Consider the following 24,807-nt stretch of genomic DNA (forward strand, 5'->3'; position numbering starts at 1 on the left):
AAAAAATGCGGAAATTTCAAGATTTCGTATAGGATTAGACCTGTTTTATGACCCAAGTCTGTGCTGGCAGAGCTACAATGGAATTCAAAATATTCGTAGTAATGGCACGAATGGTTATGATTGCTGTGTCTTCTTCAAATTGGCAATGTCCTACACGGTCACCTATTTGAGAAATGGGGTCTAATTTCCAACTGACTCGCCAGCTGGTGATCGAGGTTTGTGTATCTCTTGTTTCATACCCCCACCACATAGCTACAGATTCCCGACTGTTGAGTCTACCAACATTGACCAACCAGGAAATAGTGGTATGGCTTCATCTCTGTTGTATAAATCATACAGTGAAGAACCAAACAGACAACAGTCTCTTTTTATTTGAGTTTGAGGTCTGCTCTGAGCAGCAGGAAATGCTGGTCTTCTGCCTTTGTAACGTTACTTTTGTCTGATCTTTCTTCGTTTCGAGGAAGTGAAGTCCGTGTCACCACATCTCTTCTGCGAGTGAGACTGAGGAGCTGCAAGTTCCAGCAGTGGCAGGCAGGGCCATACAATACAAAGCAACAGGAAAGAAGTGAGAGAGTACTAGACTCTATCTGGCGTGTCTAGTATTATCGGCAGTATTATCTATTAGTAATATATATTCACTCTTGACAAATCTATATATTGAACTGCGTGTAGATTTAGGTCTTTTAAAAAGACAAAAGATAAGCCAGTGTGTACCGGTAACCTGGTAAACTTTTTGTAGCAGTATGGGTACTAAATTTATATCATGGTTGGGTTTCTACTTCGACACCCTTTGTTTTTCTATCAATAGAAACTTACAGTATCTCACAATTTGCCTGAAATTTTACTCACACATAAAGAAAATACTCTGAATTCACAAGCACACATAAAAAATGAGATTTGAGGTATACGCTGTATGGTTGGGTGTTCATAATATCGGACACCTAACGTTTTTCTATCAATAGAAACGTGAAAAATCTCACAATTTGCCTGAAATTTTACTCACGTGTGGAGAAAATACTCCGGATTCACAAGCGCGCTCTGAAAATGCGATCTGAGGTACACGCTCTAGATGGCGGCTTCGAACGCGTGGGGTGTCATTTTTTCCGCACTCAGTTGCCGGGCTCATATCGACCGACCACCCCGCCCTCTATTGACAATACGTATAAAGCGTACTTAAACGCGTTTTTCCGACAAGCTGCTGTTTTTTTCTAGTCGTAATTTTTTTCCCCAATAATATTTGAATATATTTTGAATCCTTCGATATTACTTTTGAAGGACTGTTTGATGAATTTGACTTGATTTTCATTAGGAAACTTTTCATCGTAATTGAAATAAATTAGATGAGTCGGTTTGTTTTTTCACATTCATTTCTCGTTTCTGCATCAACTCGTACGGTCGGCGGGCGACAAAATGTTTATGTCATGTGTAACGCGACGTGTGTGCACGATCGTACAAGCGGCGGTGACAGTTTTGCGGTCAAAATCGTCAAATTTATTACGGAAGGATACTCTACATCTAACAACGAGTCAGCAAAGGTAGGCCTAGTTATATGTAGTTACACGATAAACCTTATTCGATTTTGCTAAATTTCGGTAATTTAGAGGGAATACGGGAATACTTAGTTGTTTTCGCCACATTTTACTCGGTAGCGTAGCCCAGTGAAGAATCGAACACCGTTGCGCGTAGTCCCATGCGTACATTTTCTTTCTGTACGCGCAATGCCATTATAATGCGCGGTCGGTCGTTATGGACCCGGTCGGTGGGTTGGACCCCTACCATACTTATTATGGTAAGATAACTGCTTCGAACGTGCAGCATGTTATTTCGTAGACAGAAAGATCCGTCTGTCCGGAGGAGTCTTTCATTTTTTGACGTTATCGCTCTCCTCCGTGGAGGGGATCCATGAAGCCAGATGCAGTCTCCGCGGAACATTTCCCCGACGACCAGATACAGACCGATCTTTCGGTCAAGTTATTTCGATGCTCTCAGTTGCACTGTGCTTTGCAATTCAATTGACACCCCTAAAGGCCCTTCCCTCTAAGGCTATATTGCCAATGCATGTGTACTGTGAAGTGCACGTACCTAGGTAATACTTTTCCTACATCCATTTATAATCTGTGTATCATTGTTTTGCTGTTGCTATTAATAATGGTCTGTTATCAGTCTTTCCAGTAATATTTGGATAAATCCCCAGTGAAGAGTAAAAAACACTGTGCGTAGTCTCATGTGTGCGTAACTGAGCAGCCCCAACTTGTTAAATGTATAACTGTGTACAAGGGGTTAAACGTGTCCATTATCGTTCTTTACAAACTTTTTACACGTTATGGTATAAATATATTGAACCTTCAAATAATGAATGTACAGTGTCAATGTGTTGGGCACCTACCATACTAGTAGTAGTACGGGGCTGGCGGAGCATTTTCAAAAGTGTGTGTGTGTGTGGGGGGGGGGGGAGGGCCACTTCTGGGTTTCATGAGCTAACAAGCAAAAAAAAAAAAAAAAAAAAAAAAAAAAAGAAGGTCTTCAGTGGAAAAACATAACCTCACCGCGCTCACACTTCAAGATCTCTATCTATTTCTTTTTTAATAGTCCCACTTACGTACTTCCGGGTTAAAAATAGTGGGGGGCCCAAAGCGATGACAACTTATGTATTCCTTTGTATGGTGCACAAAAAGTGTGGGGGCCTGGGTCCCCATGGCCCCCATGGTTCCACCGACCATGTAGTAGCGCTTAGTCTAGTACTGTAGACGTCTAGGCCTTCTTTAGAAATGGAATCTAAAATTATTTCTCTATTGGCAGGGCTGCACACTAATTAACCAACTTATTTCTACTCGTCTGACCTTTTTGTGGGACCAGTAGGCACCCAGTTTTTCTATTTTTGCTGGTCCATTCCTGAAAAGTTACTGGTCTGACAATGATTTTTACTGGTCAGGGACCGTTTTTTACTGGTCAGGGACCGTCGGACCAGTGCCAGTATGCAGCATTGCCATTGGACTCCAGATTATAAATTTACAAACTGGTCAGTGTGAGGCGCCAATTAAAACTTTTAGTTTCACCTGCACAGAGAAAGGCGAGCAAGAGCGTTAGAGGCAGGAGATGCTATAAAGCTTTATAACCTGTGGCTGTGAGTCAGGGTGTAACCATTGGACAGTTCAGAATTCATTAGGGTGCTTCAGTGGCAGTGCAGCAAAACAAGGGTCTTCCAAGCTTACCTGTATAAACATTGTATTTGTACTAGTAATACCAGTGTAGTCCACAGAAAATACCAGAAGCTAGCACTGGTATTTTCTGTGACTCTAACCTGCTGACGTGTTCTGAAAAGTGAGCATTGGGAAAAAGTTCCTTATGTAACCCCCCCCCCCCCCCCACACACACACACACACACAAATTTTACCTTACCTGGTACTCGGTGGCATATCTACGGGGGGGGGGGGGGGGGGGATTTAGGGGGTTTAAACCCCCCTCTTGGGCTGCAAAGTAAAAAAAGAAAGAACACACAAACAAACAACAAATAATTAATCGATTATTTTATCAAAATGAACAATAAAGGCACTTTTCTTGTGTAAAAGTTGTCAATTTAAAAACTGAAAATGCAAAATTATAATACACTAGCAATATGCATTATCATACACTAATATATATTTATGAGTAAATTTAATTAGTGTATAGATGGTAGCCTCGTGCCCTCGAGTGTGCCCTATGGAACATACCTTTAATTTGTAAATCCTACATTTTTCCTTTTCTTCTATTCTTTCTTGTAATACAAGAATAATTTCTATTGCTAGAACAATGTGATTTCGTCTTAGCTTTCAATGAATACATTTCAGACGAGTGGCAAAGTGAGAGCACTTGGCTCTCTCGCTCTGTCCGTACTTATAATAAAATGAATAGTTTGCGTAAGTTATGATTATAGTCCTTCGCAGTGATTTTTTTGACTGTGTTTAATTCCCTAGGAATTTGATTTAAATGCTCTATAAACGCGACTTTCATACCCTGTTTTTACAAAAAGTCCCTATGCGTTGAAAGGGGTATCCCCCTCCCACACCCTCCCCCGCTCGGTCGCTTCGCTCTCACCGAGGATCTCACACCGTCACATGAAATAATGTTTTACCCCCTTATAATCATAGTCCTTCGCAAATGATTCTATCCACTTTTTAATTTCCTAGAAATCTGCTTTTAAATGCTCTATAAACGCAACATTTGTACTCCATTTTTTACAAAAAGTCCCTACCGTGGGAGGGGGGTATCCCCCTCCCACACCCTCGCCGAGGATCTCACACCATCACATGAATGTGCCCCCGTCGAGATTTTGAGATTTTGCCCCCCCCCCCCCAAACCAGAAGGGTTCCAGCGCGCTTGGGGTGCGAGGGGGGATTGCGGGTGGGGCTGCACCATCCCCCCACCCCCCCACCCCCACCCCCCTCCCCCCCCCCCCAAAAAAAAAAAAAAAAAAATATTTGGGCAAAAAAAGGAGAAAAAATAGAGCATGCAAGTATGCTCAAAATCGCAAGCTGGCAACCCTAAAAATGGAAAAATCTCCCACACCCTCACCCCCCACTCGCTTTGCTCGCTCGGGCTCAGTCGCATGCATTAGCTAACAAGTGTAGGGTAGTGTAGAGTTGGTATGGCAGAATGCTGAGCATTGTTGAGTAATACTCCCCATTGTATGTTCTTATTGTTAGGTGTACATCGCCTAAAACTTCAGTCAAGATGCCGTACATGTCTGTGGTTTCTCAGGATGACAAAATGCTACATCTGTCCAGGGTACCTGGATTACGTGCCTGGACTACTTCCATAGGTATGAACTCTTCTTCTGCTTCTCTATTTACCTTCAAAGGGCTACGCACACCTATCATGAAGATGTGAACTTGACATGCGTGCTTGTTTTGAGGAGGAATGTGGTCCTACTCAGCTTCAGATGCTGCTGTGTAATGGCCTATAAAGGATATCTTTAAATTTTTAACTGAGTTAGAATTAACCACAGAGCTTGTTTGATCAGTCCACACAGATATTAATCACTACCATGAAGACTTTATGGATAATCATCCTATATACTACCAGTATGTGTGACCCTGCATCACAAAACCAACAAAAAGTCGCCAGATATAGATTTTTAGTTTAAAGCAGATTCTGAAAGAGCAGACTCTAAGCTTTAAAATGATGTATAACTCAATTCAAATTGACTCTCCCAACCTATCTAAATATTGGAAAGAAAGCACACACTCTGGAAAAGTGTGAACTGAGAAAAGAGGCTCTGAAGTACAGGGTCTATTCTGGCATTTAATCTTTCCCAAACCATGTTAGCTGTGCAATGAATGGGACAAAAAACGGGATGTAAACCACGGCAGCAACAACAATGAAGGGATTATCAGATTAAGCTGAAATTGAGCATACTTTATCAACACATTCTGATCATGATTAATGCCAACTTTCAAAGCAGCAGCGTCACCCTTTCAAAAGTTATTAGGATTGAAAATGAAGAGTGTGCAAAGGATTTCCAAGAAATGAAAAGGGGCCTCTAAGACGTACCTGATCTCACTACTCTGAAAAATGGGTTATAGAAAAACTGCTAAAAATACACTTTCCCATTCATTTTATGATCCCAAACTTAGGGATAATGTAGAAGAAGAATAGGTCTTTCAGAAAATATGAAATATGCAAGGTTGACTTAGTTGACCTGTTTTACCTTTTTTGAGTCCTCACGTAAAATGAATGGGTGCGACCATTTGTTCGTTTTGTGATGCATGGTCACTTATAGATTCTGTAGTGGAAACAATAGCATGATGAATGACTTATGCTATGGTATATCACCCTGTAATTTGCTACTAGAGAATTAAGTTAAATACGCTTTGTCTTTTCTTAGCCTCGGGGTAAGGAAGTCAAGATATGAAATTTCCACAGCCTCTGTAGGTAGAAAACAAGACTTGAGTCTTTCCACAGCCCTTTTTTTTTTTTTTTTTTTTTTTGGTAGAAATTAAAATGAGTGTTTCCTCAGCCTAAACTTTAGATTGTCATCAGCCTTGATAAGGGGGGGGGGGGGGGGATATTCAGATGGACGTAAACCCATTCAGTACCTTGTAACAATACATAAAGAATAGCAGTGAGTACTTGTTCCTCCAAAAATGACGAAAGAAATGGCACATTAATGTACATTGTACAGCTGTAAGTGTTATGAAAGCAAATCATATCGCCATGTAGAAACCAGATAAAACTGAAAATAACCAAGTATGAATTTTCAAAATATATTTGTGAATTACATTAATTGAAAATGAAATTCTTTTAAACTTGCGAGAACAAGTAAAGGAAACAAAATGAAACATAAGTTTTCATCACATTAGACAGGTGTCACCATAATAGTCTATCCTTTTCTTCTTTTTTTTTTGTACACCTGTACTGAAATCCCATGTCTGTGTCATGGTGTTCATGATCCCAGTTTGTTAGCATCTATTATAATTACTCATATCATGATATTGCAAGTCAGTATATTACAATAGTTCATTGCCAAAATGTCAGGAAGCTATTATTTATAATGCAGCAGGCTCATTGCAGCCCTTGTCTTGATGCATTAACTGTTGGTCTCATGAGAGGGAAAAAAGGTCAAGTAGGACTTGATGAAAACTTTTCAGTAATACACAAAGTATTACACTATATTCATGCTTGATGATAGATATAGATATAGATGAATTATCCCATTATTTATACAGTTGTAAAGAATTATTATCACCTGTCACTTGATCATACAGAAACATAAGATAATGAAAGTATCAATGGACCTGCCAATTACAGTGAAACCCCGTTATAACGAGGTCCGTGGGACCGGCGATATTTCCTCGTTATAACCGGTACCTCGTTATAACCGTACGCATCAAAAACAACGAAAAACATAAGCACGACATCATATACCCATCTATGAAACTTAAGAACGTCCTTTGCGTTGTTATTACACTATTATGGATCGTTATTATTGAGAGAATAAAGGGAAATTATTTGTGAATTAGACGAAAAAGTAGGGTTTGAAATGAGTTATTTCTATATTGTTTAATAATTCTTGTTTGTTAAGTTTTTCTATTAGCACCAGCGCAAATAGAGTAACATACAGGCGTTCTTTACCGTAACTTGCGAGATATTTTTACGCTGTTGGTGCACAGCGGGAATGCGATGATTTCATGAATCATTTCGGCTGTAATCTTGTACAATGTGTGATCGTTGCGCCCGAAGGGATTAAAAATGCGTTCTTTTATTTTCTTCCGAAAATCTCTTCGCGTTTTGTACATCCGTTCTTGAAAAATATGCGACAGGATTGAATGTGGAAGGTTGTGATCCTTTTTACGCAAATCCGTACCTGGTAAACCATTCTGAAAGCAAGAAAAGTCTTCATTGTGAAATGCAGTGTTAAAATTGTGATAATGAACAAACCTAGATTTATTCAAACTAATAAATGTATTTGTTTCCTTTTCTGATTTAGGTTAACATGCGTCATTCAACTATTTTTACGTTACTGTCACCTGGCGAGATCGCGATGATTTCAGAGTAACATGCGTTGTTTACCGTTAACTTGCAAGGTATTTTTACGCTGTTGGTGCCCAGCGGGAATTCGATAATTTCATGAATCATTTCGGCTGCAATTTTATACAATGTATTATCGTTTTTTATACAATGTATTATCGTTGTGCCCGAAGGGATTAAAATGCGTTCTTTATTTTCTTCCGAAAATCTCTTCGCGTTTTGTACATCCGTTCTTGAACTGTTAAATGCGTTTGTTTCTTTTTCCGAACACCGATTAAGCAGGTTAACATGCGTTATTCATCTATTTTTACGCTACTGTCACCCGGCGAGATCGCGATGATTTCATTACTTATTTCGGCTTTAATCATACACACTCATATTTAAATTATCATTTTGTCAAATGATAATGAACAAATCCAGATATATTCAAACTACAATAGATACGTTTGTTTCTTTTTCTGAACACCGATTAAGTATAGCTTAACATGCATTATGCAAGTATTTTTACGCTACTGTCAACTGGCGAGATTACGATGATTTCATGAATGATTTTGGCTTTAATCACACACACTCATATTTAAATTATCATTTGTTAAATTATGAACAAATCCAGATCTACTCAAAGTAATAAATGAGTTTGTTTCTTTTTCTGAACACCGATTAATTACGTTAACATCATGCGTTATTCAACTATTTTTACGCTACTGTCAGCCGGCGGGATCGCGATGATTTCATTAATTATTTCGGCTTTAATCATCCACACTCATATTTGCTAACTAGCAAAAGAATTGGAAGTCGGAACTACAAATGGAAAGGATATAAAGATGAGTTGCACACGCATTCCAATTGTCCACTTTTGGCCACAAGCGTCGCTACATGGAAAGTTTTTGGATGCGTTATCTTTTTTTCTTTTTTTTTCTCGTTGCGCTTTGATCTGAACTAATATCACGCACGCGTATCTCGCGAAAAAGAAAAGCGAATGATGATATTAATAATTTAGTTGGAACATCGGAAGGCATTCCTGTGCCTTATCGCGTGATTTAGAAGAAAACATGGAAGGAACGGTTCTCTGTAAAACGGGAAAAAGACGTGGATTGCGTAAATTCAGTTTTCAATGTTTCGTTTGTCGCGTGTTTGAAAGAGGCAATTTAGTCAAGAAATGGAATCTCGTTATATCCGATCAAATTGCTTATGTTTTTCTTTGTCATGATGCACCGAAATTGTCCTCGTTATAACCGGAATCTCGTTATAACCGAACTCGTTATAACCGATTCGTTCTGCCATAGGTTTACACGCAAAGGAAAACGGGACCGACGCGATCATCTCGTTATAAGCGGTTCCTCGTTATAACCGAACTCGTTATAACGGGGTTTCACTGTATTCTAGTCATTGCCTCTGAAAAATAATGCCAATACTTCTACTGGTGTATCTTTCTCATATTCCTCATTCTATTGTGATACAATTCTGACTGCATTGGCATGAATTCCTCACCTCCTACAGGTATTCTGGCTGTTGGGGTAGGAATGGTCCTTTTTTCAACAGATGACTGGCTGTGGAAGACATTTTGCCTCTGCTGCTGTATATTTGTCGCTACTTGTGCTTTGGATGACTGGGAGGTAAGAACGCATGGCGATTATGGCTGAAAAAGGTATTTTTTGTGACCTTACGCATCAGTGAAATGTGTGGTTAAACTACTTTTTAGGGGTTTGTTTTGCACAACTACTTACAAAGTGTACCCAGTCCCCACCTTATCAAGTGTGTGGTGCCTCATTAGTTTTCTGCAACCCTTTGCCAGATTTTTGAAGATAACCTTGACATTATATTATTTTCATATATCAGTCCTTTACATTCCCATTTATACTATTTTTCAGTCTGCCTATACATTGAATTGAGTTATGGAGTAGTATACACGTACTTCAAAGAAGTAGGGTATCATCCATTAAAGGGTGTGTACAGTTCTGGTCGAGGTGAGGATTTAGCTTTTAACGTTTTGCGAGATATTCAGAAACCACTCTGTGAGATGTCAAATAGCATGCAGTTCTAAGGGGTATCAAGTTTATTCGATGAAAATGGGTTTTGAAATGGCTGAGATATCCAAAAACAAGGTGAAACAAAGAGATCCTAATAAAGTTGTGGCATGTCGCCTTTTATTATTAGCACTTTTTTGGATATCTCGGCAATTTGAAAAGCAATTTTCATCAAATAAACATTGAATCCTTTTTAAAATTACATGCTCCTTCATATTTCTTAAGAGGCTTTTCATTATCTCACTTAGGAATGTTCAAAACATGAATCCCCACCTCAACCAGTACTTTACAGTCCCTTTAATATTTCTTCTGCACTCAAAATTTTATATACTGTAAAACCAGAAACATTCACAGTTTGGAACTTTTGGGAACTGCCACTAGCACTTGATGCTGATTGTGTAGGTGAAACATTTCACATGCATATTACTTTCACGAATCATGGCTCCTCACGAACTTCGCAAAAGTATCATGCACACAAAAATTTCTGGTTTTACAGCAGATCACTCGAGGATATTCCTTGAAAACCATTTCCATCGAAGAAAAAGAAAAGGAAGAACATCTGAAACTATGTGACTAGTGGTAATTATATACCTGTATTTACTTAGTTCTTTTATACCTGCATTTGTACACTGATTGCTCTTATATTTTTGATTACATTTATCCAGGAGTGCTTCATTAAAAAGGAAGGGGAAATTCATCTCAAAAGGTTCAGCCTGATAGAAAAGTTACTCAGACCAAGGGAGAGTCAAAGAGAAGGTAAGTGTAATGCAAAATGGATTTCTGAGTGTGCTGTTGACAGTGTGTATGTGGTGAAAGTCTCACCTTCATTGAAGCTGTAAATTGCAATTATATCATTTTGTACGTACTGTTTAGCACTTACAGCACTTTGTCACGATTTCACCTGCTCTTCAATACATGGCAGTAAGTTAGTGTTCCATGTGTTATCTTGCTTAACTGGTTAGAATACACAAAAAGTAGAGTGATTTCAAGGTATGATAGTAAGCAAATAATTGACTGTGAGGGTGAAGGCACAATCTAACATTGCTGAGATGATATGTGAGGTGTCTATCAGGCCAAGCTGGAGGCGAGGGATGATAGAAGGGCTCAAGGGTCACTGTGGCCTATAGATGCAAGCGATACCTTTATTGATTGCAGTTGTGGGTATGGTAAAAAGTGCTAAAGAAAAAGTATATCACATATGTGATAGTACCACGGCATGGCTGTTAGGAGAAAAACATCTCTCGGTCACATGGTCCAAATTCAAGCAATCCCATTGGTCAAACATTGTTATGTGGGATATGATAACAGATGAGGTTTTCTATTTATTCTCCAGTTGTTATTGATACAAAAAGTGTCATTAAAGCTGATGTGGAGACGGAGGACATCCGCTTCTTTGGAAGAGGCCATGTGGTGATGCTTCATTTCAGTCTTGGCTATTCTATGCCCCTAACTGAAAAGTGCACCTTGGGAGATGGCTCGTAAGTTGTGCTCTCTCTCTCTAACGTTGTTTTTCCTATTTCTTTCCCACTTTATAACTCTTTTCCTTTTTGTCCACTCTTTTTGCATATTATTTCACCTCTCTCAGTCTCTTCCATGAGTACCCTCCTCTACTTTGTCACTTTGAATTGTTTATGTAGAATTACACATTTGTGCGAACATTTTTTTTTCTTTCAGTTTAATTCAAATTCAGATTCGTTGATTTTCAGGAGAGAACGAGTATTACAGTATATAATGAAGTTTAACTTTCAACTATGGAATGTATCTCATAAAATATATCCATACAATGAAGTTTGTATGCAGACTTATTTAATTTTCCAGCAGTCAGTGCACATTTTGAAGAGTGTATATGAGTGCATTCTACTTTATTTTTCATGCTTCATTCAATTTGCTATAGGGATCATCAGAAAATAGCTGATGTTATCCACCACTTTCTAGATCTGGACCAGAAAGTTTTCACCCACATGGAATTCAGAGGTGGAAATGAGCAGCCGCCAACATCCTCTTCTTCGTCATCCTCTTCCTCTGATGATGAAGGTGGAGAAAAGGAGAAAACAAGGTAGCAGCTGCCAAAAGGAATGATGTACCTGTCTCTCCAAACGTCTATCAGCATACAGAAGTGGTGATGCCAACACCATTATTATAGTAAAGTTCTTTCCTCATTACATGTGTACTTATGTTGGAGAAAACATAGTGTAGCATTGTTCAGTCAAATCTTTTGGAAGTTGTAAGTCTCCTTGCACTTGCCTGAGAACAACCAGTATGACAGAAAATTAGGGGTAAGTCGTAGATTTCTTCATGTGGAAAGCGATAGGTATGCACATCCTCAAGAGGCTGCAAGAGAAGTATGGCAGAAGATCATTAAACTATGCAACTAGACTTTAAGATTCATTTTGGCAAAGAGAAAGCAGGTAAGTAAAGGTTATTGATATGAGCCATGTCAGTGTCGAACACCTACACCTTGGCACCTTTGTTTTTGTTTTTTTAACCATCATGTCTAAGGCACTGTACTTACGTGTATGTACGAAGTTAACACTTAATGGCCCAATTCACGAAGGTGCTGCTTTAGGGTTTAGCCCGTGGTTCAAATTTAAACCATGGTCTACAATGAGCATGAAATAGGCATACCTCTGACTTGCCTGCATCAATGTGCCATTGTTGTTGGACATCTGTCAGTGTACCCAATCTATCACGCGCATTTATGCAGAAGAAATTTACATAAACCATGGTCTAAATTTAAACTGCCTTCGTGAATTCAGGCCATTGAGTTTAGATATCATTTTCTAAGATTACAGCATTGAGCATTTACATGTACAGTACTGAAATGAAAGATTGTGTTTATTCATGTTGTCCATACTTTGATAGTACGATACAAAAATGCATAAGATAGTGGTGCTAGATGTACATTGCATCTGTACACGCCACACAGGTGTTTAAAGGACAAGTTCACCTTCATAGACATAAGGATTGAGAGAATGTAGCAATATTAGTAGAACACATGATTGAAAGTTTGAGGAAAATTGGACAATCCCTTCAAAAGTTATGAATTTTTGAAGTTTTTGTGCAGTAACTGCTGGATGAGGAGACTACTGCAGTGTATGAATAACTTAGATGTCACATGCGTACAACAATATAAGGAAAATATAAAGAGAATTTCACAAAATTTCATCTTTTGAAAAAAAGTACACATTCCCTTGACTCGTTACCGACATATGTTATGGGTAATATTATTCCCCCTGCCTTTAGAAAGAGGCAAGTCAAGTGGTCTTTTATTATGCGAAAAAAGTGAAAATATGTTGAATTTTCTTTACATTTTCTTTATACTGTTGTACAATACGCATATGACTCACAAGCTGTAGTAGTCTCCTCATCCAGCAGTTCCAACACAAAAATTTTAAAAATTCATAACTTTTGCATCCATTGTCCAATTTCCTCAAAGTTTCACTGATGTGTTCTACTTATATTGCTGCATTCTCTCAATCCTTATGTTTATGAAGGTGAACTTGTCCTTTAATGATACAGACAGAATTGACTGTAGGGCCTATCATTAGGTACTAGGTTTTTTAAATATTGATTATGCAGGAGGTGAGCTCACAGTGATTCCTTGTGCAGTATCCACAGATTTTACGAAGCATTGTCATGACATGGTTGACACATTTCAGAAATTCTACAGCAGGCTTCGTGCCCATTTCCATTGGGCATTTGCACACTGCACAAAGCAATGACATCCACTCAGTTTTTTGGGGAAGACTAAGCCCATTTTTTTTTTTTTTTCCAATGGTGTAATGGTGTAATATGTGCCTATGTAGCTTGTGTGAAGAGGACTGTCATCTCTTTTTACTGACTTTTGTGTGTATATTTTGTTACAGAATTTTGAGTTCCAAGTTTGTGTGAAATTAATGATGGAAAGGGCCTTCTTCCCACCTGTTTCTGTCAATTTTTATATACATCTACTGTAGTTTTGCAAGCAAAAAGTTCTGTGACAAAGAATGCACAAATCTCATGCAATCCTTGTAGATTAACTAACCTTTGAAGACAGATCACGAATCACATTGAAATACATTCATACACTGGTGTGTATTGGGTGATGGTGCGGTTTAAGTTGATGGGAAATATCTCGGCCAATTCTCATCATTCTTTTTCCAGTCTTGGTCATCGAAATGAAAAGATTTCATTACTCCATGAGAACACCAATGTTGTCTGAAATTGAAATGATGGTATTTTTCCCCCAACTAATGTATTTGTAGAGTACTCTGACTTTGTACAATGTATATGTAAAGTGGGATTACTGTATTTCATTTTATGTGTACAAACTGATTAAACAGTTGAACTAGAGAGCAGAGAAAAAAGGAAATGTTATAAACAGAAACAAAAAGTATATGTACATGCAGGGCCCTGGTACATGTATGTATAATGCAGTCTCTGGAAAGAGGTGGTACATGTATATTTACCAAATTTTCCTTTTAGATTCGGATCAATGCTTAGAATATAAAGTGAAAACTGTATCATAAATTGTTTACATGGTCTTACATACAACTGTATGCACTGTGCTACATATGTAAGTGCATTGTATACTACCTATTATCTGATCTGCAAATGGTCGAATTAGGAGAATACAGATAAGGCTGGTCCTGAAGGCATTAAATGAACAGGGTTCACAATGAGTTCCATGTAATGTGTCAGATGTGGTGATATCAATAACTTGCAAAAGTCAAAATCTTTGATTTTGAACTGTATCATTAAGGAGCTTTTCAATCAGTGTAATCAACAAATACATGTACTTTGAACACATTGATTTGTACACAGTGTATTTTTGTTTTTGTTTTTGTATCAAGGAACAAAAGCTCCATTCAGTGTTCCAACATCAAATGCAATACATGTAGAATATTTTTGAATTCAGCCAACATTTGCGTGATTATTCAGTGCTTTTTTTCTTTTTCTATGTGTTGCTGACTGCACTTTCTGAAAGACATGTACATGGCTTGTACATGTACAAACCACTAATATCATCAGCCAAATAAAGGCCTGAATCTTTTTTCCCCCTTTTTGTTTTTGCCTTATCATCATAATCGCATTACCTTTAAAGTTTTCAAAATAAGAGGTTTTCAACATTCACTACTATGCTAGAGTTTCGGTTTTCAGTGTTTCCAATGTTTTTTGATGGATGAATTTTTGAGATGAGAAACCTTATGAAATATGAAAGAACATCGAATTCCAAGAAGAAATCAAAGTTTATTCTATGAAAATTGTTTTTGAAATGCCTGAGATATCCAAAACAAAGCGATCCTATGTGTAATAAAAGGTGGGACTCACCTTTTATTAAGATCACTTTGTTTTACTTTGTTTTCGGATATTTCAGCCATTTCAAAACCTGTGAACCTTTTCAAACTTTGAATTCCTTTTGGAATTGTATGCTTTTTAACACTTCATACAGTGGTTTCTAAGTTTCTCGCAAAAAGTTAAAATCTGAATCCTCGCCTCAACCAATACTTATGCTATCCCTAGGCTATAAAATAATGTATGCTATTTTGGGTACTGATATGTGATGCACCTGGTGGCGCCATCTATGGTATGTTTTATACAGGTGTGACACCATTTAGGGCTCACACCTGTAAATAAAATGGATTTTCCCAGACCCCTTCACAAATTCGTACCAAAGATACCAAAATAAATGAAGAAAAAAAAGATTAATTAAAAATCAATGATGTAGTTTGGCAAAAAAACTGAATAGCTGTAGACATTTAGTATGAATTCCTCTACAAACTGCATTTTGGTTGGAAGATGAAAGCTTCTCTGATGGAATTTGAGGGGACTATATTTCATTGGGTATGTGTACGGAAAATATGTGATTTTTTTGAGTGACAAGAACTCATAGTCTGGCTTTGCGGACCCTTGGACAGAATTAGAGCAGAAGAACCCACCCTGGAAATGTGATGGATGAAAGGGTATATCTCACTTATTCAGGTTAGTGAAGATGAAACACCTCATTTCTCCCAGCTATTTTACAGAATTTTTTGAAATTTGAATTTTAACACACGTCTCTATGGGGAATTATTTACCCGTGTGAGCCCTATAGAGAATGCACGCAATACATACAAGTCTATGGGAAGTATTCATCCCATACAACCTCTGCTGGTGTATGTTGGTCTTGTATTTTGTCAGATCTCTTCCTCCCTCCCTCCCCCTTCTCCTCCATACCCCCCCCCCCTCTACCTCTCTCCTCTACCCCCCCCCCCCCCCCACTCTACCTTGCTACAATTTGTTTTCTTCTTATGTTCTTGTGGTACCAGGTACTAGATCTTAGTACATAGCAGTCAGCAGTATCACACAACTTGGAATGACTGTGTTATTTTAATGTATTTCTTTGTTTTGGCTACCACTGTAACAGCTCAAAATACATAAAGTTAGTCTGTTTGACAAAACAAAGTCTCTTCAAGTACATGTACTTTGTAGGCAATAAGGTGATGATGACACCCCCATAATCGAGGATAACTGCCTGCATCTGTATTCATCTTATGAAGAACTTATCAACACTGCAAGAATTTATTCAACCCCCCCCCCCCCCCCCCCGGCCATGATTTTCAAGTGTCCCCTTTGAGAAGCTTTATAACCCTTGAATGTGTAATTTCTCTTATGATGTAGGGGCAAATATCACCAAAAACACATTTATGTCCGTTTATGATGTTAAAAAGTCAAATAAGAAATATGACCTCCACTATAGGGCTCACACCTGTAAATAAAATGGACTGTCCCAGACCCCTCACAAATTCGTACCAAAGATACCAAAATAAATGAAGAAAGAAATTGATTAAAAATCAGTGATGTAGTTTGGCATAAAAACTGAATAGCTGTAGACATTGAGTGTGAATTCCTCTACAAACTGCATTTTGGTTGGAAGATACAAGCTTCTCTGATGGAATTTGAGGGGACTATATTTCATTGGGTACGTGTACGGAAAATAGGTGATTTTTTGAGTGACAAGAACTCGTAGTCTGGCTTTGCGGACCTTTGGACAGAATTAGAGCAGAAGAACCCACCCTGGAAATTTGATGGATGAAAGGGTATATCTCACTTATTCAGGTTAGTGAAGATGAAAACCTCATTTCTCCCAGCTATTTTACAGAATTTTTTGAAATTTGAATTTTAACACACGTCTCTATGGGGAATTATTTACCCGTGTGAGCCCTATAGGGTCCATTTCGTAGGTGTTTGCATGATATGGGTGGAGTACAATGGAGTCAAAAGGGCCACAGCTTTCAATCCTAGCAGAATTTTCATCAGATGCAAAATAAGAAACAAGCAGGGAAAGCAAGCTCATTTGATAAAGACTGCACAACAAGCACAGTCAGGGGAGGGCTAGGGACACAGAACAAAAAACAAAGGGGTGGGTTAGAAGTCGGGGGGGGGGGATAAAAAATGGGTAATGGAGGGGATTATGACAAGGGGGTGAACAGATAAAAGGTAGAGGTGGGCCAGTTATTGATCCCAAGGATCATAGGGGTCAACAATTTATTAGCCTGAATCCACTTAAATACTGATTTTAATTCAGTATTAATGGTATTCAGTAAAACATGAGGGTTTCGATACGAATAAAAAATGCTGGTGTCATCGGCAAAGAGTAGAAAATGGAACAGAGAGGATGAACTGCGAAAATCATTCATATTAAGAATAAACAGTAGAGGACCTAAAAGAGATCCTTGCGGTACCCCACAAGTTATAGACTGTGAACTGGACACATGGCTAATCAAACTAACAAACGGAATTCTTCCAGAAAGGTAACTTCTAAACCAATCCAAGGTCTTCCAAGAATCCAATAGTGTTGTAATTTATTTCATGGTTGATTGTGTCAAAGGCCTTGGAGTAGTCAAGAAAGATACCTACTGTGTGACACTTGGCATTAGTAAAATAGCATGAATTGTGGAATGGTTTTTGCGAAATCCAAATTGATTATCATCTGTTATATTACAGTCGTTTAAGAATCGGAACACACGTGTAAACACAATCTTTTCAAGTAATTTAGAAAAGGAAGTTAATAACGATATTGGTCGATAATTCCCCAGTTCATCCTCTCTGCCCTTTTTATATACAGTATCGGGATAACTTTAGTAATTTTCATCCTGGTAGGCACAACACCATTCATTAATGACAAATTAAATTTACAGAGTATGGGCGAGAGGTACAACAATCTCATGTACTGTATTTCAGAAGATAATTAGTAATTCCATCATACCCAGTACTTTTTTTTCAGCTTTAAGATTACTTACGATATCAACAATTTCAGATTTTAATACAGGCATAAAAAACAGAGATTGATTATTGCGTTGACTTAAATACATGTACGTAGAAAACGGTATACCCGTTTCCGGAATGGCATTCGCTAAATTGGGTCCACCATTAACAAAATATGAATTAAACGCCTCAGAGATTTCATGATCATCTCTTAACTCAATATCATTTAAACAAATCTTATGAATATCCGATTTATTTGGTTTCTTCCGAAGAACATTATTAATAACTTTCCTCGTGGATTTAATGTCCTCATGGAGATGAAACAGTGAAGAAAAATATTTCTTTTTTGCCTCGCGCAATACAGAAGTAAGAACATTGCGATACCTAGTCTATTTACTTTTAGCCGCATCAGGTTTTTGAGACTTGAATATATAAAAAAGCTTATTTTTCCTATTGATCTCGATCTTTTTGATCTAGATTGTGGTCTTATTGGAAAATGAAAAAAGAAAAGAGGGGCGATCAGATCAACAAACTTATCATATGCGTCATTAGGCTCACTTGCATTAAGAACCACTGACCAATCATTACTCAGCAGGCTTTCCTTAAATCTTGTACACTCAGAGACTCCAACTCTGCCGTTTTCGACGGGAGATCTCCCGCCGAAAACCCATTTTTGCAAAATCTCCTGTTCTCCCGCTTGAGATTTAATTTCTCCCGCCCTGGCTCTGTGTCTCCCGTTGGAAAGGATTTCTTACTTATTGCTATTGTATGTTGAAAAAAATAAGCCTTAGATAGCACCAGAGAGCATCTAGAACCCTAGGAACTTCGCGCTTCGCACACATCAACTTGGAGTCTCCCGTTTGCTAGGGGTTTCAGGCGGGAGAATCTCCAGATCAGAAGGTGCTTTGGGTTGGAGTCTCTGTACACTGTAATATTTTGTTCAGACAATCTAACACGAGATGTAGAATTTATTTCCCAAGTTGCAGGCTTAAAACGATTTAGTATAAATGGACTGGAAGCAAACACTGGGAAATGATCAGACATATCCGAAACTACTATACCTTGGTCGGTTGGATGATGAATATTGGTAAATATATTATCAATAATCGTACACGCTGAATCAAATAAATAGTAGGTTTGATTATACACGGCGTAAGAGCATATGAGAACATAGTGTCTACAAAATCCTGGCAATAGGGCTTTTCGTGATACTGCGGTAAATCAAAATTAAAATCCCCTATTATAAAACAATGTTTATTATTCAAAGACTCAGAATTCAGCACGGAATTCAATACATCAAAAAAAAAGCAGTATGATTACAATTTGTGGTCTATAAATCTCACCTATCAAAATATTCTTTCCAGCAGGTATGTCGATTTCAATAAAAACACTTTCAAAGTCTTCAGTCATATGACATAAATTCTGAATCAAATTAAAATTGAATCCATTCTTAACATAAAGAGCCACACCCCTCCATGTTTACTCGCTCTATTATTATACACAAGAGAATATCCATCTAAATGAACTAGTGGAAGTGACACGTCAAACAACCACGTTTCGCACAAACCAATAACAGAAAAATCCGCATTGAACCTTCCCTTTGTACTTCATTATTTTAGCTGTGAAGATTTTTATTAGAATTCACACGTCTTTCGGTTGACTTCTTACAGTTAATTTAGTTTCGATGTCTTAATTTGCTTGTTCATTTTTTCTTTACTATTATTTTTATTTCAAAAGCATTGATACCAAGTCTGAAGCATTTCTTCAAGCTGATTGGTATCACGTTTATGCCTAAGGATGTGATACAGTTTTTCACCGCTGTCGTCAAGGAAGCGATTGCACTGAGAAAGCGCCCTGGTGCAAAACAGGTATAACTTGTGAGTGAAAGAAAAATGTTACTAGCAGTTAACAGTTCATGTACGCAGCACAAAGGGCACTGCATTGTATTGCAAAGGTGCGCACGATGTACCTTCTCCCTTGTCCCTCTTCCCTCTTATAGTCCATGGGCCAAGACCCGAAAAATGGGTTGTTGGTACCATCTGAGGTGGCACAACCTTTTTGGTGTCAGTTTGTTTTTCGGGCATAGATATGCTTATCAAGCTATGATAGCATTTCCAAATGAGTAGCTTAGTCATAATAAATGAATCTTTAACCAATTTGGTCTCGTTTTTAAATCCCTATACTTCTGAATCGAAACTAAACCGCTATACAAAGAAGAGCACTGCCTCTATGGCTGCGTTTATCAACTTTCCCCAGTTTAAACGACTTTCGAAAGCCCTTTCGATAGCTCTTTCCATAGCCCTTTCCATAGCCCTTTCGAAAGCCCTGTCCACTCCCTGTACTATTAATGTGCCACTTGTTTTCGTCGGCTGCGTTTATCAACTTTCGAAAGCCCTTTCGATAGCCCTTTCCATAGCCCTTTCGAGAGCCCTTTCCAAAGCCCTGACTGCCTGTACTATTAATGTGCCGCTTGTTTTCTAAGAAGGGACGGCGAAAAGCAATTACCATCATAAAGACATATCTTCCTTTGAGAGTGACGAGTCATGATACAATGGCACATGAATCAATTGTCTTCCTGTGAGGCAGCTCCAGTTTAGCACATACTTCAAATATTTCTGAGTGGCGGCATGAGACATGGGAGCAAAGGGAATGAGACTGTTGTTACTCTATTTTTCAAACCTTGTTGGTGAAAGAAACACCTCCTTGTTCCAAGCATATGCGTGCATTACACACAGCTGTATGTATACACCTGTGTACACGTACTCGTGTGCACTTTACGTCGTGGCGCGCGTCTTTTCAGAAACTGGAAACGCATGGTTGCGTAACCGCAGTAGGGCGACCTAAAGGGCTTTCAAAACAGCTTTGCGTTTATCAACTTCGAAAGGCTTTTACAAACAGGTTTCTGATAACCTGTTTAGGAAACCTGTTTGGATCGTCACAAATTTCGGGCTTTCGAAAAGGCTTTCCTAAAGGGCTATCAAAACAGCTTTGCGTTTATCAACTCGTGAAAATTCCTTGAAAGCTGTTTGGATAACCTGTTTCTGCCGAGAAAGGAGAGTTGATAAACGCACCCTTTCGTAAAGGCTTTCCTAAAGGGCTTTCAAAACAGCTTTGCGTTTATCAACTCGTAAAAATTCCTTGAAAGCTGTTTGGATAACCTGTTTCTGCCGAGAAAAGGAGTTGATAAACGCACTAATTCCTTGAAAGCTGTTTGGATAACCTGTTTCTGCCGAGAAAAGGAGTTGATAAACGCACCCAATTATGTCCACAGGTGTTCTGTTGTTGTTGTTGTTGTTGTTGTTGTTGTTGTTTTGTGTTTAGTGGCGTTTTCCATTCTCTTTAGAATATTTACGCCAAACACTTATCTATAGATTTCTTTTCCTTTTATCATTTTTTTTTCCAAAAAAAGAATATTGTAATGAGTATCCTTGGTCAGCTGTCGGTACGTCTATTTGCCTGCTTAAAATATCATATCTTCTGGCCAATCCGGCTCATTGTCTCGAGCAGACTTCTCAGCCGTTAAAACGGCCTAGGCCCCTCCGATATGCAGGCAGTAGAGTCCGATGCTTACCAGCACAGGAACCTCAATTGGTCCGATACAGAGCCAAACAAAACAAACAAGCAATATTAATAAATTACAAATATATATAATAATCACATATACATTCTTTAATAAAGTAAGCAATCTCTGGGCTGTGGTGCGCATGAAAAGCCTCTTCGGGGTACCTCGAGGCAGAGTTAGTGTAAACTACATGTATGTACACTCATAACATGCATGAAAGTTTATCTATCAGAAAACTCGTTGTGATCTTTTAACATATAACACAAGAGCTTTTTGGTATACTGGGTTAGTTGAAATTAGTAAGCTTTGAATGCTGTTCTCGTGAATTTTTGTTTCAACTAACATCATAGCTCTGGGTATAATATATCTGGGGCAGAACATAAGAAAATGATCAACTGTTTCTGGGACGTTACAATATTCACACATACCCGACACATGTTGGTTTATTTAAACCTAAGTTCCCCATCCTGAGGTGATGTAGGATTGTCTCAGCTCTTCTGTCATTCAAAGTGCATAAATAGGTCTGAGAAACCTTTCGTTGAACATATTTCAGGGGGGAGTTTGTCTCCTCCCATTTAATTTGCCATTTTGTCATATAACACCTTTTCAGTTTTTTATTAAATTCATATTTATTCAACTTGTTATTCACTTGTATGGAAACATTTTGTAAAGCCTTTTTTGCTGCTTTATCTGCCACTTCATTTCCTGTTATTCCACAGTGTGCAGGAATCCATTCCAAACACACTAATATTCCCTTAAAGTATAGATTAGTACAGAAACTTAGAATTTCTGTAACAAAACTTTCTTCTCTTTGAGATCGAATGGCTTCAAGGGCACTGAGTGAGTCACTAAAAATAACTACTCCTGTTTGAAGTGGTGGTAGTTGATCAATCCAATACAAAGCTAACGTGATAGCCGCCAATTCGGCTCTATAAACAGATGTTTGGTTCTGCATTCTTTTACACTGAACATAGTTATACACTGGCACATAAAATGAAGAGGCTACCTTGCCTTCAAGTGATTTGGAGCCATCTGTATATACATGTAAATAGTTTTGCCATTTGGTATACATCACTTCCAAGGAGGCCTGTTTTTGGAAGGCTGTGTTGTCAGTCTTTGACACACACTCTTTTAATTGTGTCGATACACACGGAGGCTTCCACATCCAGAAAGGCACGTTGGGAGGTTTTACACACAATTCAACATGAAGTGGATCTAAAAATTCAAATGAGTTTTGAGTCCTTTGTCCGAAAGGTTCTTTTGAAGCAGTGTTTTTACAAAATTCAAATTGCCAACAATTCTTAAGCCCTTCTTTCATAGGATGATTGGGAGTATTCTCAATACGTGCTTTCAGTCTAGCCGAGAGCATCTCTCGACGTAACTCTAGGGGCATTTCTCCGAACTCCACTTGGAGGGTTCTTAGGGCTGTCCCTTTTTTTTGCGTTTGCACAAATAGTTAAAGCCTGATATTGTATGGAGTTTAAAACATTCTTGACACTCATAGTAGCAGAATCATAAGCCTCACAAGCATAATCTATTATGGAGCGTATTAAAGATCTGTATACGCCTAACAATTCTTGTATGCTTTGACAAAAATTTGTATGAGCTAAAACTTTCAATATATTCAACCTCTTCTTACATCGCAGAACTACGTCTTGCAAGTGTGGTCTCCAAGTCATCCTCCTATCGAATATCACTCCTAAATATCTATACTGAGGAGCAAATTTCAGCTCATTTTTCTCCAACAATAGACGAACGCGCTCATCTTTGTTTCCACGAGAGAAAAGAACAGAAGTGGTCTTCAACGGTGATATTTTCAGTCCCCGTGAAGTGAACCATTCATTCAAAACGTCTAAGTATGTTTGAATTTGAACAGTCATTTCTCTAATATCATTTCCTGATGTCCAGATAACGCAATCATCTGCATATAACAAATTATAAACATTATTCGTTCTGCTTACAGGTACATCAGAAATCATTAGATTAAACAATATAGGGCTCAAAATACTGCCCTGTGGGAGACCGTTTTCCATATGGAAAATATCAGATTTCTCGTTTCCTATTTTGACCTGGCAAGTGCGATATAATAGAAAGTTCTTTATAAACTGTAAAATATTTCCTTCTAAACCCAAATGACTGAGTTTTACTAAGAGTCCTTTTGTCCAGAGTGTATCATACGCCTTCTCCAAGTCAATGAACACTGCTAGAGACTTCACACCAGTTTCTAAATTCTTCATTATTTCATTTTCCAAATGTAAGATATTATCAAGAGTGCAACGGCCTTTTCTAAAGCCATGTTGAAAATTTGCGAGCAGATCGTGTTTTTCTATAAAATATTGCAATCTGTTTTTCACCAGCGTTTCCATTATTTTCATGAAACATGATGTCAACGCTATTGGGCGGTAAGAGCACAAATGGTGTGGGTCCTTACCCTGCTTGAGGAGAGGAATCAAAATCGAGTGTTTGCATGCTTCTGGAATATCTCCAGTATCCCATATTTGGTTGTACAATTTCAGTAATATCTCCTTTTTTGACTCTGGTAAATGTTTATACACTTCATATCCTATCTTATCTTCTCCCGGTGCTGAAGCCTTTTTATCTTGCAGAACTCTTTCCAATTCACTCATCACAAAAGGCTCGTTTAAGGCCAGTTGCAAGCCTTCCTTCTCCTGAACCTGGATCACATCAAATTCTTCCTCTATCTCTTTATAAATTTTACTTTCTGTATTTCCTTTCCCTGTATGCTTCAAATATCTTACAAATTCCTTTGCTTTGTCTTTATCATCAACAATAATACGTTCTCCTACATATAACACAGACATGCTATGGGTTTTATTCCGAGGAATACCGTTCATACTCTTAATGAATTTCCACAACGCCGAAACAGACGTGGATCGATTCAGACTTGCACAAAAGGCTTGCCAAAATCTGGCTCTTGCCTGCCGTATCGTTCGCTGCGTTTCTGCTTTCTTCTTTTTGTACCTGTACAAATTTTCCTCAGACCAACACCTAGAGAGTCTATTTTTCAATCTATTCCTTTCTTTAATTTTCAGAGAACATTCTTTTGTCCACCAAGGCTGTGACTTTTGGTGTTTATTTTTTCTTCTTTTACCTCCAACTGTATCTTCGAGTACCTCTGTTATGTGTGACATAAACATCTCATAAAACATTTTAGTATCCACGTTAATATTATCTATATTCATAACATTCTCACACAATTGAGCAAATTTTTGCCAATCCATATTTTTTAGATTCCAACCATTGCTTTCATTACTCATTTCTCGAAGGAGAGACTTTCCTCCCACACACAACTCAATACAAACAGGAAAATGATCGCTGCCTAGTTTGTCTGGCTTAACATTCCAAGTGCACTTACTTGCTAACTGAGATGAAATCAGAGACAGATCCAAACAAGATATTTTTCCTGAATGGGGGTCAAGTCTCGTGCCAGATCCGTCATTTAATATGACTAGATCATTTTGTAAA

The 24,807-nt window shown here is 38.2% G+C and overlaps 1 protein-coding gene across 1 annotated transcript; it reads left to right on the forward strand.

The window, feature by feature from the left end:
• The first annotated feature begins 277 nt into the window (after positions 1-277).
• LOC140231896 (cytochrome b-245 chaperone 1 homolog) lies at positions 278-12,503 on the forward strand. Its single transcript, XM_072312049.1, has 6 exons — positions 278-565; positions 4,683-4,798; positions 9,007-9,122; positions 10,199-10,289; positions 10,867-11,011; positions 11,428-12,503. Exons 2-6 carry the CDS (start codon positions 4,711-4,713, stop codon positions 11,591-11,593), a joined length of 606 nt encoding a protein of 201 aa, XP_072168150.1. The 5' UTR covers positions 278-565; positions 4,683-4,710; the 3' UTR covers positions 11,594-12,503.
• The last annotated feature ends 12,304 nt before the right edge of the window (positions 12,504-24,807 follow it).

Source organism: Diadema setosum, chromosome 8, assembly GCF_964275005.1.
Source record: "Diadema setosum chromosome 8, eeDiaSeto1, whole genome shotgun sequence".
Classification (NCBI taxonomy): Eukaryota; Metazoa; Echinodermata; class Echinoidea; order Diadematoida; family Diadematidae; genus Diadema; species Diadema setosum.